Genomic DNA, 18,791 nt, shown 5'->3' with positions numbered 1-18,791 from the left:
AATTATGTTTATAATTTAAAAATCTTACCTCGAGCTAACAGCTTTTAATAGTTTCCCTAACATGTTTTAAAAGTAATCTAAGGGTAGGACCCAGTTTATTAAATGCTTTTGTAATTTCTTTTTAAAAAGCATATGTGATGTTAGAGATTAAAAGAAAAACATTAGCTATAATTCTACCAGCTCATTAAAAAGACTTTACATGAAAATGTAAGATTTCCTTCAGTATTTTATTTTTTATTAAAAATAATTTAAGTTTTATTAATTCGTTTTTGAGAGAAAAGGAAAGCGAGAGAGTGAGTGCATGACCAGGGGAGAGGCAGAGACAGAGGGAATCCCAAGCAGGTTCCAATGACAGCTCAGAGCGCCACATGGAGCTCGAACCCATGAACAGTGAGACAGATCATGACCTGAGTAGAAAACAAGAGTCAGATGCTCAACCGACTGAGCCACCCAGGTGCCTCTCCTTCAGTATTTCAGACCCTGGCTTTGGTAGAAAAATTATAAATCCTATGTTCATAGAAAATGCAATTAATAAATATCCCTGAAATTGTATCTTAAAGAGAAAACTGTTTTCTTATTTTGTGAAAAATCGTATTCTGAAGAATTCTTACTTGCCCTTAAGAATAAAAGCATCTTTTGGGGCGCCTGGGTGGCACAGTCGGTTAAGCGTCCGACTTCAGCCAGGTCACGATCTCGCGGTCCGTGAGTTCGAGCCCCGCGTCAGGCTCTGGGCTGATGGCTCAGAGCCTGGAGCCTGTTTCTGATTCTGTGTCTCCCTCTCTTCTCTGGCCCTCCCCCGTTCATGCTCTGTCTCTCTCTGTCCCAAAAATAAAATAAATAAACATTGAAAAAAAATTAAAAAAAAAAAGAATAAAAGCATCTTTTAAGAAAATACCTAGCATCTTTTAAGAAAAATTTAAACGAGATTGTGCATGATGCACATAGTTTTTAAAATGTCTAAAATGTCAATACCAGAGGATTCTACATCCTGATTTCCATCAATGAAATTAACTACTTTTGTTATAACATGAACAACTCTCAGAGAAAAGGGAGTATCAAGTCTTAGGTGGTCAGAATGAAGTGAAGCAATGCAAAGCTTGAATACTATTTCAATTTTATTTTTCTTTTACCTCGTTTCTCCCAGAGTAGAGTAATGTAAATAGCTAGAAGTACCTTCTCTGAGAGGCATCTCACTAGTGACTATGGAAGGCAGAATAAGAAAGGCCCTTCACCTGGGCATGTATGCTAGACTGTTTGTGATGGCAGGTGGTGCTGAATACAAGTCACAAAAATGAACGACTGAAATGCGCCATGTGGAAATGAATGGGGTCATAACCACAAGAGGATGGCAGAAGAAATATCATTCAGCATTGTCTACAGACACCTCTCTCCCATCTTTTGTAGACGATTCTAAGTGGATAAGATCTGCCATTTATTTTCCTGGGCAATTTGGAGGTCATTCTAGCTTTGTCCCTCTGATGGAAGGAAATGGAGGTTCTCTAAATTGAAGGCTATTTGCCACAAATGCCACGTGTAGATTCGGCAGATATTCCTGTTACTTCAAAGATGGGGTTAGAAATTCAATTGCTTTATAAAAGATTGTCTCATACAATGGTTACCTGGTTGGACAAAACTTTTTGAGCAATATGAGAGAATGTGTTTGATCATTTAATTAAGGTAGGAACTGTATACTGTATATATTATCTGGTGTATGAAAGCACTTAATTAAAATGTTAGACCGCTGATCAGTAAAGAGGGGGAGGTGGAAGGGCAAAAGAGTGAGGAACACACACAGAATGTTCCCAGAAGACGGCATGCCTCCCAGAGGTGACTCTACAGACAATAAGAACTAACTCTTCAAATGGCAAATGCAAAGCCTTGTGTTAGACAAAAATAATTATTCCAGTGCTCTTCTAAGATGGATTTAATAAAAATAAACTGCCAAATCTTTCAAATAAACCACTGCAGAGTTTCACGTACTCATTCCATGAGTTCCCTTACAATAAGCTGTCCACTGTATCTACTGACAATACCGATTAAAGGCATTTTTATTATAAAAAGGTTTTCTCTTATTTTTATAATTGATGGTGTCTAAAATTAAATATGTCATAACAGTAAAAACTAAGGCAATAATACTGAAGTCCCCATAGACAAAAATTTGTTATGACACTTTGAAAATTTTTAAATCAAAGCAGTTCCAGTTACTTTTTCCCCAGCATAATGCTTGAAATATGATATCCACAACTAACAAGAGTGACTCAATTACTCTGCTTTCCAACTTTCAATGGTTTACTAACAGGTTGGCTTGCAATAAAAGACCTATGATTAACTTGAGAAACTCAGATCTTCAGATTTCATCAAATTTCAAAACCAATAAATAAAACTATTTCAACAAGATCAGATGAGAGAACAGAAATCAAATAAACAGATGACATACATTTCAAGCAATATAGGTACTTAGTTTTCCAAGAAGGCCTAGGGGAACAATAGATAAACTGAAAAAATGTGAAAGATCAATTTTATCTTGCTCAGAGGTGTTCACCAACATTATTTAGATTAGAATCAGTCATTAAATTGCACTTAAATGCTATTTTGCTGATGCTAAAATATTTCTTGAATTTAGTTACAAGAAGACTGAACCCAGTGAATTTTAGGATTTATCATTTCGAAGCAATGCCACGTTGCTCTCAGAACCCAAACTCATATATAACAGCATTGGCTTAGGCTGAACATGGTGGCTGGTGCATAGTTATGGCTTAACAACTGTTTAATGGTTAAATGAATGGAGAAATGGATATTTGGATGAACAAATGAAACAAATGTCAAGACAAACTTATTTGGAGACTTTAGAAATTGAGAGAGGGACTGAGAGAAAAAGAGAGAGAAAACAAACATAAACGGTATATGGACTTACTTATTCCACGCTTGCCTAAGGTTTTTAGAGCTGTACAGGGTAAAGCGTTCTGAAATAAAAAAGAAAGATGATAAACAATCTTTGTTTCCGATGTATAATTTGCAAATATGTTTTTTAAAAAAGCTCAACTTTTATAAAGATAGCGTCTGATTTAGTGATGAGTACACTAGCCACACACCTTCATCTTTAGATCAGGCAGTTACAAAGAATAAAACAGGAAAATCTTAACACTGTAAATATGAAGCATTGTTTTCTTATGTGTAGGGTGATTTATTTAATAATCTGTTTCCTAGTAATTATTTCTGAGAATAACTAAGTTTTAATTGAGTTGAAAAAGAAACACAAATTCCAAACCTCCAAACTGTAAGTAGTTTGAAGAACATTGACACATCAGTGATGTGAGACCCGCTGTTTTCACTATGAAGACATCTCTAACCAAATACAGTAGTGCTGGTTCTCCTTTCTTACACTACTTGGTATTTATACATGCTCAAAGTCAAACTACTAATGTCCTATAATGTATATTTACATTCATCATTGAATCATCTTTATTATATTTTTAAATTAAGATGTAATATGTTACCATGTTAAACAATAAAGTAGCACACACCTCTCCTGCTCCTTATTATTTTTTTAATAATTTTTTTAATGTTTATTTATTTTTGAGAGAGACAGAGTGTGAGCAGGGGAGGGGCAGAGAGAGGGAGAGACACAGAATCTGAAGCAGGCTCCAGGCTCCGAGCTGTCAGCACAGAGTCTGACACGAGGCTTGAACTCACAAGCCGTGAGATCATGACCTGAGCCGAAGTCAGATGCTTAACCGACTGAGCCACCCAGGCACCCCTCCTGCTCCTTGTTTTTGACTCCTGAAAATACAGCAATTGTTAATGGCTTGGGTATGTCTCTTTCCACATATTTCTTTATGTTTATAAACACAAACCCATATATACACACAAACATATGTACTATTTTAATTTTAAAATGGATTGCACAGTAAACATTCTCTGAATTTTTTAAGGTACTTAATAATATAGAGCAAACAGTCCTTTAAATCAAGAAAATAGATGTAATACTTGTTTTAAAACTGTATAATATTACACAGGATAGAAGTACCATAGTTTTTGACCATTCTCCTACTGATGAAAATTTGGTAGCTTCCAGTTCCTTTTCCCTTAAAAACAATGCTTCAAAAAATATCCTTGCACATCTACCTCTGTATACTAATGTTTTCACTTTTATAAGACAGATTTCTCCATATAGAACAGCTTGACAACTGGTATGCACATTTTACATTTTAATAGATGCTGACATACTACTTTTCATATTCCTACCAGCAATGAAAAAATGTGTTTCTATATTATGCATCCCTGGAATGCAAGGATGGTTTTATATATGCAAATGAATCAATGTGATATACATTAATAGAATATAAAAAATAAAAATCACATTATTATCTCAACAGATTCAGGAAAAGCACTTGACAAAATTCAACATCTATTCATGATAAAAACTCTTAACAAACTGGGTATAGAAGGAATATACCGCAATATAGAAAAGGCCATATATGACAAGTCCACAGCTAATAATCATTCTCAATCAGGGAAAGCAGAAAGCTTTTCTTCTAAAATCAGGAATAAGACAAGGATACCCACTCTCAGCATTCCTATTCAACATGCTACTATAAGTCTGATCGTGAGCAATCAGGAAAAAAAAAGGAAGAAAGAAAGAAAGAAAAAGAGATAAAAGGCATCTGAAGTGGAAAGGAAGTAGTAAGACTGTCTCTGTTTCTAGACGACCTGATTTTATACAGATAACATCTTAAAGACTCCACCAAAAAACCATTAGAATAAACAAATCCAGTAAAGTTGCAGAACACAAAATCAATACATAAAAGTCAGTTGTGTTTCTATATAATAATACTGAATTATCTGAAAAAGAAATAAAACAGTTGCATTTATAACAGCATCAAAAACATGAAATGCCTAGGAATAATTTTAACCAAGGAGGTAAAAGATCTGTACACTGAAAATTACTAAAATACTGATGAAAGAGATTGAAGACATAAATAAATGTAAAGGAATCCTGTGTTTATGGACTGGAAGAAATAATATCATAAAAGGTTCATATTACCCAACATCACCTAAGGTCTAATACTATACTATTAGAATACTATTTTACTATTTTTTAATAAAAACAAAAACATAAACAAAATAGTCCTAAAATGTGTATGGAACCACAAAAGACCCCAAATAGTCAAAGTAATCTTGAGAACAAAGAACAAAGCTAGAGTAATTACACTTTATGATTTAAAAATATCTTACAAAGTTACAGTAATCAAAACAGTACAGTAGTAGCATAAAAGACACATAGACTAACAGAACAAAAATGAAAGTCCAGAATTAAACTTGTGCTCTATGGTCAACTTATATTTGACAAGGGAGCCAAAATACTCAATGGAGGAAAGATAATCTCTTCAATAAATGGTACGGGGAAAACTGGATATTCACATGCAAAAGAATGAAACTGGACCCCTATTTAAACCATGCATAAAAATTAACTCAAAAAGCATTAAAGACTTACATTTAAGACCTGAAAGTAGAGATGAAAACATAGGGAAAAAGCTCCTAGGCACTTTATGGATACGACACCCAAAGCACAAGCAACAAAAGCAAAAATAAACAAGTGAGACAACAACAAAGTAAAAACCTTCTGCACAGCAAAAGAAACCATCAACAAAATGAAAAGGTAACCTACAGAATGGGAGAAAATATTTGCAAACCACATATCTGATAAGAGGTTAACATGCAAATTATATAAAGAACTCATATAACTCAACAGCAAAAAAGAAAAAGAAAAACAAAAACAAACAAATAATCTAATTAAGAGGTGGGCAAAGGACCTGAAAAGACATTTTTCCAAGGAAGATATTCAACTGGCCAACAAGTACATGAAAAAGTGCTCAACATTACTAATCTCCAGGGAAATGTGAATCAAAACCACAATGAGATATCACATCACACAAGCTAGCATGGCAATTATCAAAACACCAGAATAACAAGTGCTGGCGAGAATGTGGAGAATGGGGAATGTTTATATACTGTTGGTGGGAATGTAAACTGGTGCAGCCACTTTACAGTATGAAGGTTCCTGAAAAAATTAAAAATAGAACTACCATATGATCCAGCAATTCCACCTCTGGGTATGTATCTGAAGGAAATGAAATGATTAGAAGAGAGATTTCTGCACTCTTATGTTTACTGCAACATTATTCACAACAGCCAAGATATGGTAACAACCTAAGTGCCCACTGATGAATGAATGGATGAAAAAAAATGTGTACATACACATTCACATACAATGGATATTATTCAGCCATAAAAATAAAGGAAATTCTGATATTTGTGACAACATGAATGGACCTTGAGGGCATTATGCTAAGTGAAATAAATCAAAGAAAGACAAATACTGTATGATCTCACTTATATGTGGAATCTAAAAAAACCCCTGAACTCATAAAAGAGAACAGACTGGCGGTTGACAGTGGCAAGGGGTGTGAGATAGAGAAACAGATGAAAAGCAGTCAAAGGATATAAATTTCCAGTCATAAAATGGATAAATTCTGGGGACTTAATGGAAAGCATAGTGATTTTAGTTAACAATATTGCATTGTATATTTAAAACTTGCCAAGAGAGTAGATCTTAAAAGTTCTCACCACAGTGGGGAGACTGGGTGACTCAGTTGGTTAAGTGCGACTTCTTGACTTTGGCTCAGGTCATGATCTCATGATTCGTGAGATCCAGCCCTGCGTTGGACTCTGCAGGATTTGGTCTTGGGACTCTCTCTCTCTCCCTCTTTCTCTGCCCCTCTCTCAAGTGCATGCTCTCTCTCTCTCTCTCTCTCTCTCTCTCTCAAAAATAAACATTAAAAATAAAGTTCTCACCACAGACACACAAAGATCGTAATTATGTGAAGTGATGGATGTGTGAATTAAACTTACTGTGGTATCATCTTGTAACATATATATATATATATATATATATATATATATATGAATATATATAAAATCACACCTTAAACTTGCACAATGCTATATGTCAATTATATCTCAATGAAACTGGGGAAAAAAGTGTTCCGCAAAGTAAAACAAGGAGATATAATGTAGACTGACCAGTATGAGAGGACACTTTAGATCAGGTGATGAGGGAAGGGGAGTTTCAAACAAAATAGTCAGTCAACAAAATAAAGTTCCCATTGGAAATCCGGTTGGAGTTTCATTAAAATATATATTTATCTGAAAAGAATGACATAAAATCTTTGTATATATTAATATGGTATGTCTTTTCATTTAGACGGGATTTGTGTGTATGTCCTCCAATAAAATTAAATGGCTTCTTTTTCATATTGATCCTGTTTCTTTTTAAAAATTGAATACCTAAAGGCTTAATTTTGCTTAATATTGGTTGGTATCTTTTTTCAGTGTTGTTTGCTTTTAATTACAAGATTTTAAAGGAAATAATCTAAATGGTTGATATTGCTTTGGGACGGTATGTTTCCTGTGTAAGAACAACCACTTGATAAGAAGAACAAAAATAAATTTAAGAACATACTCAGCTTACTATTTTTTTAATGTTTATTTATTTATTGAGAGAGAGAGAGAGAGAGAGAGAGAGAGGAAGAGAGAACAAGGACATGTCGGAGAAGGGCAAGAGAAATTCCAAGCAGGCTCTGCACTTTCAGCACAGAGCCCAATGCAGGGCTCGAACTCACAAACTGTAAGATCATGACTTGAACCAAAACCAAGAGTCGGATGTTTAACCGACAGCCACCCAGGCGCCCCTCAGCCTCCTATTTTTAAACACAGAGTTTATTGAAATGGAATGACTGGAAGCAATGATTCATTAGTTCAACTACTATTTATTGAGCAACTACTGTGTCCTTGGTGTACTTCTTGGGGCTGAGGATATAGAAGGGAACCACACAGAAAACCTACATGCAAGCAGGTAGTTCATATTCCAGCCAGGACGTGCAAGGCTGGAGTGGGTCTGCGGGACAGGTGGCTGGAGCAGACAGTGTAGGAGAGACAAGTGGAGGCTGAGACAGAGAAGGTGCCCAAGGGCAGAAGACTGGCTCACATAGAGCCATTGTGGCCTGAGGGACACTATCTAGACATTTTTTAAGGACCATTCTGGCTCCTCTTTGGAAAATATACTATCAAAAGCGAGGGTGGAAGCAGGAAGACCAAAAAAAGTTTATTACAACTGTATGGGAGAGAGTTGATGTGCTTTGGGCTATAGTAACAGAGTGCCTGCAGTGAGAAGGGGTCAGTCTGCAACTCATTAAAAGGCAGAGCAATAAGATTTATTGATGAATTGGGTATAGGGTATGATAGAAAAGTAGGAGTTAAGATGACTATATTTACTGATCTTCAATTTCCAGGTTTCAAAGATTTAGAATTTCATATTCAACTCAAATATTACCCTGAGAATACATTAATCTTTCCAGGCTGATTCAGAAAGTACTTACAGTTTTCATGGAGTTTCAGAGTCATCATTCAAGCAGGGATAAATGTTAAAATATTTAATAACCTGCAAGGCATGGGCACTGACCAATCAGTGCAGAAACTAGTCATTATGCTATAATGGTGTGCATTCGCTGAAGATCAGGCCTTGTTTCAAATATCTATTGTTCTAAAGCTCTAGGTGAAAGTGTTCACCAACAATTATATATTTATATGTCTCAAAAGATCATCTAATGTCTGAGTTTATTCTCCACTAGACTGTATTATAAAGTCACAACATAATTCAGCCAGTTGGTGTAGAGCAGAAATTTAAAGGCATATTCTAGGTTTGAGGATTAACTGACAAAGAAAGGAGAAATGGGGAGAACAGTTCTTTTTATAAAGTCTTTAAAAAATTATTATTATCTAAAGTCTGATATTAAAAAAGCAAGATATATTTTAAAAATTAATTACATCAAATGTTCTTGTAAAACAAATTTGATCTCCTTAACTTTGTACTCCCCACAAAGTAATTTAAATAATTTGCTATGATTTCAGGAGGAACAAGAATTCCATTACAGATAAAATTAATACAATCTTGCATTTACAAGTAAATTATTAGTCTTAGCAATTAATGACTGCACATAAATATTAGTTCTAAGAATTGCCTCTATTTAGAGTTTGACAGGATATGCTAATAGAAAATTTTTTCAGAAGTACAATATGTCAGATTTAGCAATGCATAAAAGAGCCAAAATTGAAATATGCCATATGAAAGAAGAAAAAATAAGGAAGAATGACGTGTTCCTTTGTCTACCTTCCATCACTGTTCACATAGACTCAATTCTTTTAGCAAATGTTACCTGGGCACCTGCCTGGATACCAGGAGCTGCACTGGACACAGAAATGAGTAAGTCCTGGTTTTAGATCAGTGGCACAGAAACGCAAATAAAGAATTACAAACACAGGGTGAACAGTGCTGCAATGTGGATATGGACATCGTCCCTTGGGAGCCCAGAGGCAGAGCCACTGTTTCTTTTCCAAATGAAGGCAGGATAAACTCAAATATCTGAAGCTAGCCCCACTAAAACACAGAAGCTGCTCTCTTGTATCCAATACCTCTCAGATCTTAACTGCCAAAGTACACAATTTCAAATGGAGGGCTCGCTCACATTTTTTTTTTTGCCATGAACATGCATTACATTTATCATTATATGAAAAAATTAGATTTTAAAAACGATTTTCATTATGAATAAAAGTAATGTTCCATTAGAACAAACACAACATAATTAGTCATGCAAGTTTTAAAAACAAAAAGGTGCTGAAATCAGTGCTCCAAATCACTAACAGGTATGTTTAATAAAATATTCGACTGCCTCTGAATAATTTTATCAGATGATTCACAGTTATTTGCATATGAGTGTTTTACACTGTTCTGCTTTAAGTTTACTCTGTCAGTTACCACTTTAATGTCAGCTTTCTCTTTCCAATTATGCTTAAACTAGAAGTTTAGAATGTTGTGATTTAAAGCATTGGCTAACTCTGAGCATAACTGAGGAGTGCAATTAATTTAAACCTGCAGGCTGATTTTCACCTTCTCGTCTTATTGCAGGGACACTGCGGAGGATGATCACACACAGTGGGAGACCAGGGAGGAGAGCTGGGGCACAGAAGAAATCACTTGCTATGCGATATGATGGGGGTGAGAAGACAGAAAACTGGAAAGGTTTTCCCTCAAACTGCCGCAATTTGTTGAAATTCCACAGGAAAACAACTGGAGAACAATGACACGCATTCTAGTTTCCCAGCTCTAAAGAGCCAAATCTGCAATAGCTTGAGGCATTATGAAAGCATATTTTAACCCACAGGAAGAGAAAACCTAAATTGGAATTTACTCATTTGCTATAGGTATGTACTGTAGACATCGGGAAAATAATTTCAATTAATTTTTCCCCTCATTTCTTTCTCACCAGTTTTGTTTGTTTGTTTTGTATCTTAAGGGATACTGCTGTGTTTTTAACTTCAATAACAAGAAAGCATATGAGTAAATAGTTAAATCAACCAACCAGTTAAAAACCTCAAGTATGTTCAAAGGACTTGAGAGGTGAAATCAGGGTTTGTAAACCAACACTTTTCTTTCTTTTTGGGGGGAGGGGCAGCAATAAGAAGAGATCTTAAAAAGTCTAAAACTTTAGTTTATCTTTTGCAAACAGATTTAATATCATCCAATGTAAATAACACCATAGAATAAGTCTTTTATAAGTTAATATAAAAATGAGTATGTCCAAAATGCCATAGGAAATGTTGGATGTACTAGATAATTAACTCCTCTAAATGCAAACATTCACAATTTAAATCTTTTAGGATTATTTTATATTTTAACAGATACATTTACTCTTTCTTACTGAGCTTGTAAGAAAGTAGTAATAATTTCATCGAAGAACTGTGGCCATTCTACTACCTGGCAGAGGTGGTGAACCTGAGGCCTTTCTTAGGATTATTTCAGTGAGGCAAAAAGGCTCTGGTTCTTTAGAAGGTGAACAATGAACACAGTTATGAATCACTCTGGTGACATTTCATTTTTAATTTTTTTTACGTTCATTTATTTTTGAGAGAGAGAGTGTGAGCAGAGAAGGGGCAGAGAGAGAGGGAGACACAGAATCCGAAGCAGGCTCCAGGCTCTGAGCTGTCAGCACAGATCCTGTCACGGGGCTCAAACTCACAAACCTTGAGATCATGATTTGAGCCAAAGTCGGATGCTTAACGACTGAGCCACCCAGGCGCCCCCACTCTGGTGACATTTCAATCACTCTTATTACTTGTTGATGTAACATATAATATTCTTAAATCCTTTAGGATAGGAGGCATGAGTATTCTTTCTTTCTCTCATTTATTCTACAAATATTTATCACGTGCCTACTGTCTGCAGGGCCTGTTCTAGCACTGTGGACATATACTAACGCATAAAACGTGTCATCATAAGTAGCCCACAGTAAAACATGGGACTGATACTAATGGATCATCAATAAAAGAAAACTGTATTTACAAGTATGTGCAAGAATTTTCATGCACTTTACTTTCTTTTATTAGGAAAACTGAGCCAGTGCTGAACATTTCAGTTGATAGTCTGATCAGGACATAGAAAAGCCGGGTTTAAACTATCTATCTACAGCTCTTAGAACAGAAGTAAAGCAACACTCCTGCACAGAAGATGAGAGTTTACCCCAAACAGAGAGAGCTAAACTTGTTGCAAAATAAAGGGATTTTAAATATTTCAACTCCAAAAAAACAGAGTGACACAAATGGGCAGTTTAGAAATAATGTGCATGTTTGCACAACTGCAGTTCAGTTTTAACACACGTGACATCCCCAAAGTACATAATGACTGAGATTTGATACAGCTCCAGTGTTATCAACCAGAGGTTGTGACATGACATATTAATGCTGAACAGAACTCCACTGTCGCTGTCACCTGAGGGCTATCTCAAAATGCTGAGCAGTCACCCTCAAAAGTAGACGGAGGAGACTGAAGCACTCTGACCCACCCTGGCTGCAGCAGATCAGCTTTTAATTCCTAACAGGGTGAGTTTTAAAATAAGTAATTCTGAGCAACTTTCGGAAACAAACGTTCTACTATATTCATTAAATATTTTTACTTCTCATGTCTTGGCTTTTCTTTTTTTTTTTTTTAACGTTTATTTATTTTTGAGCCAGAGAGAGACAGAGCATGAACAGGGGAGGGGCAGAGAGAGAGGGAGACACAGAATCGGAAACAGGCTCCAGGCTCTGAGCCATCAGCCCAGAGCCCGACGCGGGGCTCGAATTCACGGACCCGAGATCGTGACCTGGCTGAAGTCGGACGCTTAACCGACTGAGCCCGCAGGCGCCCGTCTTGGCTTTTCTAACACACACACACATGTAGCTTTGTGAGTGCGTATTCCCTGATGGTCTTCAAACTATCCAACCTAAAAGTCATGGAACACTTCCCTTTCCATACACTGTTTTTCTCTAGAGAAGTAAAGTTTAACCATAAAAGTTTAATCATATGAAAGTCTACAGTGTACTATTCATAAATAAGAACATATCTCTACAGCTCCCAGAAAAGAAAGGAAAAGAAAGGTTTTGCATCTTACTCTCCATGGGTCCCCACTCACACCTCCATCTAAACTCTCCTAAGGGAGAAAGAGAGGGCACTCAGCACCTCCCGCAGGCAGTGTGAGCAATCAGGTAGTCTAACTGCTTCATTGTATGTATGAGTAAACTGAGGTTGGAAAAGTTGAGTGGCCTGAGGCCATGATGCAGGCTAGTGGCAGAAGAGGAACCAGGACTCTGCTCCCAGTCTACTTACTGTTCGTTACTGAAGAGCTGGGATACCCAAGCCTCCTATTTGATATTTAGCAAACATTTTTTGTATATTAAGTAGTTTGCAAATAGGAATTCACTTTAGTCTTCATGCCAACACTATGGGGGAGGGGCTATGGTCATCTCCATTTTACCCATAGAGAAACTGAGGTAGCAAGACACCGGGCACCATGTCCATGTTACACAGCTCACAAATAGTAGAGCTGGGATTTTTTAAAGTTTACTTACTGAGAGAGAGAGAGAGAGAGAGAGAGAGAGAGAGAGAGAGAGAGAGAAAGAGAGAGACAGCATGTGTGGGGAGGGGCAGAGAGAGAGGGAGAGAGAGAATCCCAAGCAGACTCCACACCATCAGCACGAAGCCCAATGTGGGGCTCGAACCCACAAAATCATGACATCATGACCTGAGCTGAAGAGTCAGACACTTAACCGACTGGGCCACCCAGGCACCCCTGGAGCTGGGATTTGAACCCAGACAGTCTCGATGTGGAGTCCATGCTCTTAGCCACTATACCGTAACACCTTTCTGTGTCTCTGTTGGAAGAGACTTGACATTTGACCTCAACAATGCACAAAGCCAGCAGCAGCACAAAGAGATCAAAGCTTCTGTAACCAGCAATACAAAACATGCACACTTCCAAGTATATGACATTCTGGAAAAGGCAAAACTACAGAGACTGTAAAAAGATCAGTGGTTGCCAGGGTTAGGGGAGAGGAAGGGAAGAGTGGGCCATGCACAGAGGTCTCTTCAGGGTGAAATTATTCTATATGATACTGTAACAGTGAATACATGCCATTATACATTTGTCCAAACCCGATGAATGTACAATGTTCACCAAGAGTGAACTTTAACATAAATGATGGACTCTGGGTTATAATGATGTGTCAGGGTAGGTTCATTGATTATAACAGATTTACTACTCTCATGGGGGGCTTGTGGATAACAGGGAAGCTGGGAAGCTGTGACTTTGTGCAGACAGCGTATATATGGAAAATCTCTCTACCTTCTGCTCAGTTTTGCTGTGAACCTAAAAGTGCTATAAAAAAGTCTTAAAAAAACGTGCACACAAACAATACTCTCCCCACTCCCATTGCATTTTCCATATGCTGTCAGTGCATTAGCTTTTTGCCTAGAAGAGCATATCTGTCTTGTGTTCATACGAAATGCCAGACAATGTCTTCCAGGTTCTAGTACCTTGGACATAATACTTAAAAACAACAACAACAACAACAACAACCTTTTGGTGTCTCAGTTTCTCTCTATCACAGGTGGGAGTAGTGACAGTACCTACTTTGTAAATTTACTGTGAGTGTTCAATAAGGAAATGCATCTCAAGAGCTGATAAGAGTGTCTGAAGCACAATAAACATTCAATACTTGCTAGCTATTACCACTACTATCACAACTATTATTGATATGTTTGAAAAACTGACCATCTTGCATCATGAAGTTATCCCTACCCAAGGCAGACATACTGCATATTGAAAGCAGTATTACTCTAGGGAGGGTAAATACTCAAGTTTTCCTGAAGTACCCCTTTTGAGGTGACAGTTAAAGAAATGAATAAAAATCACAGACACTTCAATACTTTTCTAAATCCTTACATGTAATTCTGTGATTTTTAATGCACTAGTGGAGAGCAAGGATTAGTATTCTGAGAGAATAGCGATTGTCCTTTTTAACAATCGAGAGATTATTAGTTGGATTTATAAAGCTGGCTCCAGAGGTGAAAGCGTCTGCATACATACACATGTGTGTTCTTTCTTAATAATCTCCATTGCAAACATTATCATTGTCTGTCAGCTACAAAGATGTTCTGACAGCGCTGTCTCAAGGACAAGTGTAAGTGAAGGAGATTTCCTCAGGTCTTACAACTGAGCTAATTATTAGTCGTCAGTCTATCATGCCTTACTTGGATATTTGGGGGTGAAATATTACTTGCATCATAAATAAATGAATAAAGATCTTTCCTTTAACCTCTATACCAGGAGAAGAGTTATTATTCCATAGTCATGGATTTGTCTTGCAGGAGCCATATGATAATGGTCTGAAGAAGTTTTTAAAATCAACATCATTTTAAAAAAATCAAGGCTGATTCACTTATTTTAGTCAGGGGTAGCTGATAAGCCTAGAAGTCATAAACCCTAGTATGGGAGATTAGATCATTATTAAGCAAATATTTCTTCTCGTCCTTCTCTTCACCCCCACTTCAGGTGTGGGGTTTGCGTCTCTGCCCCATGGATAGGACATTTGGCGTGAACAATGGATGTCAGTGGTATTGACACAGTGGAGGTTTGAAATGTGTCTGTGGCATTGTGCCCTCCCTGTCTTGTCACAGGAAGAGCACTGTTTCATAGCTGCCATTCCAAGGAGGATGAGAGATGTGTGGAAAGACCAGAACCCAACCTGCATCTATCTTGGAGGAGAACCCTGCAAAAAACCAGGACAAGATCAGCTGAAACCCAGCTCACCACACAGGTATGAGCAATTAACAACTTGTCTGTGTTTGGCACTGACTTAGCAGTGTTTTTTTTTTTCTGAATCCTATCATGGCAGCATCGACTGCTGTGTGTGGTTCTGGCCCCATGCTACCTTGTGGGGCTTTCCTCACGGAGCTTCAGCTTCATGCATCTTCCTGTCTTTGGCCCTCTTTTGATGACCTCCTGAGAGAATGTACATGAAAGCATTTGGCAAACAGTCAAAAATGTACAATGCAAATAGCATCACCAGTCAACTAGCACCTCGATGTTCTGTCATTATTCTGTGTTTCTAAGAAGTCTCAAATGCTAATAATTTTTCACAAATTCTCAAATTACGAGCACCATACTGTTCTCTGTGCACTTCTAAAGTCCCAGGGACGGAGAAGACAAAATCCTTCCTTCATCATACCCTTGGTTCAATCACTTAGTCATGAATCTCTCACAGTTGTGTAGAATTACTGCTGAGGATGATTAACTGTGCAAGGCTTAGACCTGTGGGGTCCCACTCCTTACCTGGAGACACAATTAACTACTCAAGGTACTGTGGTCAAAAACAGGTTACAGTGGGAGAGAGCCAAAACATAAGAGACTGTTAAAAACTGAGAACAAACTGAGGGTTGATGGGGGGTGGGAGGGAGGGGAGGGTGGGTGATGGGTATTGAGGAGGGCACCTTTTGGGATGAGCACTGGGTGTTGTATGGAAACCAATTTGACAATAAATTTCATATATTAAAAAAAAAAAGGTACTGTGGTCAGACCCCACTTGCACATAGGAATCAATTTGTCTTGTTTTAGATCTGAAATTCCAATTATCTGTCTCCCTTCCTAAGATCTTGAGTTTTAAAGTTTCTGGAAACATGTTTAAAAGTTCAGGGTCAGGGTATATGAAGGACCTTTCGCAATGCATAGATTTCTAGTTATACATTTGCTGGCATTATGGTGAACAGGATAAATATAAAACATCAAAGAAACAAAGCAATAAAACAACAAAGCAGTAACATAAAACAACAAAGCAATGACAAGCGTATGGCTGGTTTACGGTAATGTGAATGGCATTATAACAACTCAAGTGTTCTATTTTTTAAAGGAGATGACAATTATTTCAGTACCTTGAAAATCATCCATATCTTCATTTGATTCTGATCTCACTTGTAGGCTAAATTTCTAGTTCTCTTCTTAGACATGATGTTAACCAAATGACACACATTGGACAGAATACAAGGATTTTAGTTCTTTGAGGGTGGGCAGTAGGATTATTAAAGAGATGGAGAAATCTTTACTTGGTGACTGGCATTCCAGACAACTTTGGTGAGATGAGGTGTGGATAATTCCCCAACTGAATTTTATGAACTTCCAAGAGTGGGAGTAATGAAACCAGTCTACTTAGGATTTCATTTCGTTTTGTTTTGTTTTGATAAGGCTGCAATCAGAAGAACTTCATTTCTCCTTGAAATTGTAATCTTATTACATTTTCTTTGGCATTTTCTAGACGCTCTGCTAATTTCTATCATTCTTGATGCCCTCTAGTGAAAATACATGGGAAATTCTTTAAGTAGGTACAGAGAAAATAAGTACAGATAGTCCCTGCTTTGCACTGAAATGGGTTTCTACAATTCATAAAGGTATTTCCCCCCCACAGATCTGCCTCCTGGGGAGGAACTGAACCGTTATTTTATGTTTTTTAGTGATTATCAAGATTTTGGGCTGTTTCTTATTTTTATTTTATAGCATGGGCCATTTCTATGGCTTATTTCAAAACACATCCTTGGTCAGCTCTATCCCCCATGTCTATGGCATCACTGTTAACTGCTGTGACAATAATTTCCCCCAAGCTCATGCTTTCCGTTATAGATCCTTCTCAACCCAGAGCTGTAGACAAAAATTCCCAGTCAAGAGGACTTCATGCTTTTTAGGTGCGGCCCCTTTCCATCTGTGCAATAGGTCGTGCTGTTTTGTAGCCAGTGGGTCCTTTTGAAAACATAGAACATCAGCTTCCTTCTTTGCTCAAAAACCTTCCCTGCTCAGTGATTTCTTCTTAGACTTCAAATAAAATCCTAACTCCTCACCTTGGCCTTCCAGAACCCACCCCTATGAATCACCTGTGGCTTTTCATGGTCACATTTCTCCAGCCACACCAAATTGTAAGCTTTCTGCTCTCTGGTTCTCCATTAGCACATAAGCTCCACATGGAAAGAGGTTTTATCTGCTTTGCTCACAACTGTGTCTTCAGGCCCTACAGTGCTACCTGGCACGTAGTGGCGGACTTGGTAAGAATCCAAACCACGACAGTATGTGAAGCACGTTACTGCTGATTGAATGTGGCCTCTCAATGTTGGCATGCTCTCCCCCACTTGCAGCGACCTGTGACCTCCCAGCATTACTGCCACAATCAGAGAGTGCGAAAAAATAAAGGCAATCTTCCCTTCCTGTCATGTTTAACCTTTTCTAAATCTTTCTCTGTTTTATAAAGTTCACTTCATTCGTAAATTTACTCATTAACTGGCTTTTTCACTATGTGACCAGAGTGGCATTTATTGGTGGGAGGAGGAACTACAAAGTTGGAGAAGATGGAGGTTGATGGTGGGTGGAGAGAGTCTAAATGTCCTAATCCTTAAGCGGACCCATGGAGTTTTTAGCAATAAAATCTGAGATAAGAGACAGATATTTGCATAATAATTTTTAAAGTCCACTTTTATAACCATCACATAGTTATACTCTTGTGCACCCAGATGTAACCTATGGTCATTACAGTTGCTATCAATCAATATAAAAAAAAAAGGCATAAAAAATGATTCTTGAGATAAAGCATAAAGAGCGAGTGGGAAAAGAAATACCAGGCAGAGGACACTATATAAATGGTACAAAATATTATTTTGTAGTTACATGCCTTTAGCAGCTTAAAAGTACTTTTATATCAATTATACAGTTAGCTCAAATCTTCTTAAGGATAGGTAGAATAAAAGAAAATACAAAGTGAAAAAGAGAATGTAAAAATAGATTATCTCATTTAATTTCCATAGGACTTTGTGAGTGGGGTGGAGCAGACATTATTCTTCTGCAAGAGCAAGGAAGATGTCTCTGCATGTCCACAGGGGTTCCCTGACTAAAGGTGTGGTCTCTGAAGGGCAACATCCTGGCATGAAGATGTCCTCCTTTCAATCTTCCTGCACTGAATATTCCACACAACAGTTTCTGCTTTTCTCTCAACCTTCTTTTTTTTTTCAATTTCTTTTTAACATTTATTTGTTATTGAGAGACAGAGAGAAACAGAGCGTGAGCAGGGGCGGGGCAGAGAGAGAGGGAGACACAAAATCCGAAACAGGCTCCAGGCTCTGAGCTGTCAGCACAGAGCCTGACGCGGGGCTCAAAAGTCACCAACCGTGAGATCATGACCTGAGCTGAAGTCGGTCGCTTAACTGACTGAGCCACTCAGGCGCCCCTTTCCATCACCTTCTTAAAGACTAGGGGAAAGCCAAGAATGTGAGTCAAGGCTAAGGGTCCAAACTTCCTTAGCTCTGCATTCATGAAACTGGGTAATTC

The 18,791-nt window shown here is 37.5% G+C and overlaps 1 protein-coding gene across 9 annotated transcripts in view; it reads right to left on the bottom strand.

The window, feature by feature from the left end:
* Window positions 1-18,791, bottom strand: part of CDK14 (cyclin dependent kinase 14) — a 674,504-nt gene that overhangs the window by 200,485 nt on the left and 455,228 nt on the right. For all 9 annotated transcript variants that reach the window (XM_045053225.1, XM_045053222.1, XM_045053223.1 and 6 more), the window contains one exon: window positions 2,915-2,963. In XM_045053225.1, the coding sequence (XP_044909160.1) occupies window positions 2,915-2,963 (49 nt within the window). The remainder of the gene's footprint in view (window positions 1-2,914; window positions 2,964-18,791) is intronic.

This window comes from Felis catus, chromosome A2, assembly GCF_018350175.1.
Source record: "Felis catus isolate Fca126 chromosome A2, F.catus_Fca126_mat1.0, whole genome shotgun sequence".
NCBI lineage: Eukaryota > Metazoa > Chordata > Mammalia > Carnivora > Felidae > Felis > Felis catus.
This window is presented reverse-complemented; position numbering and strand designations above follow the sequence as displayed.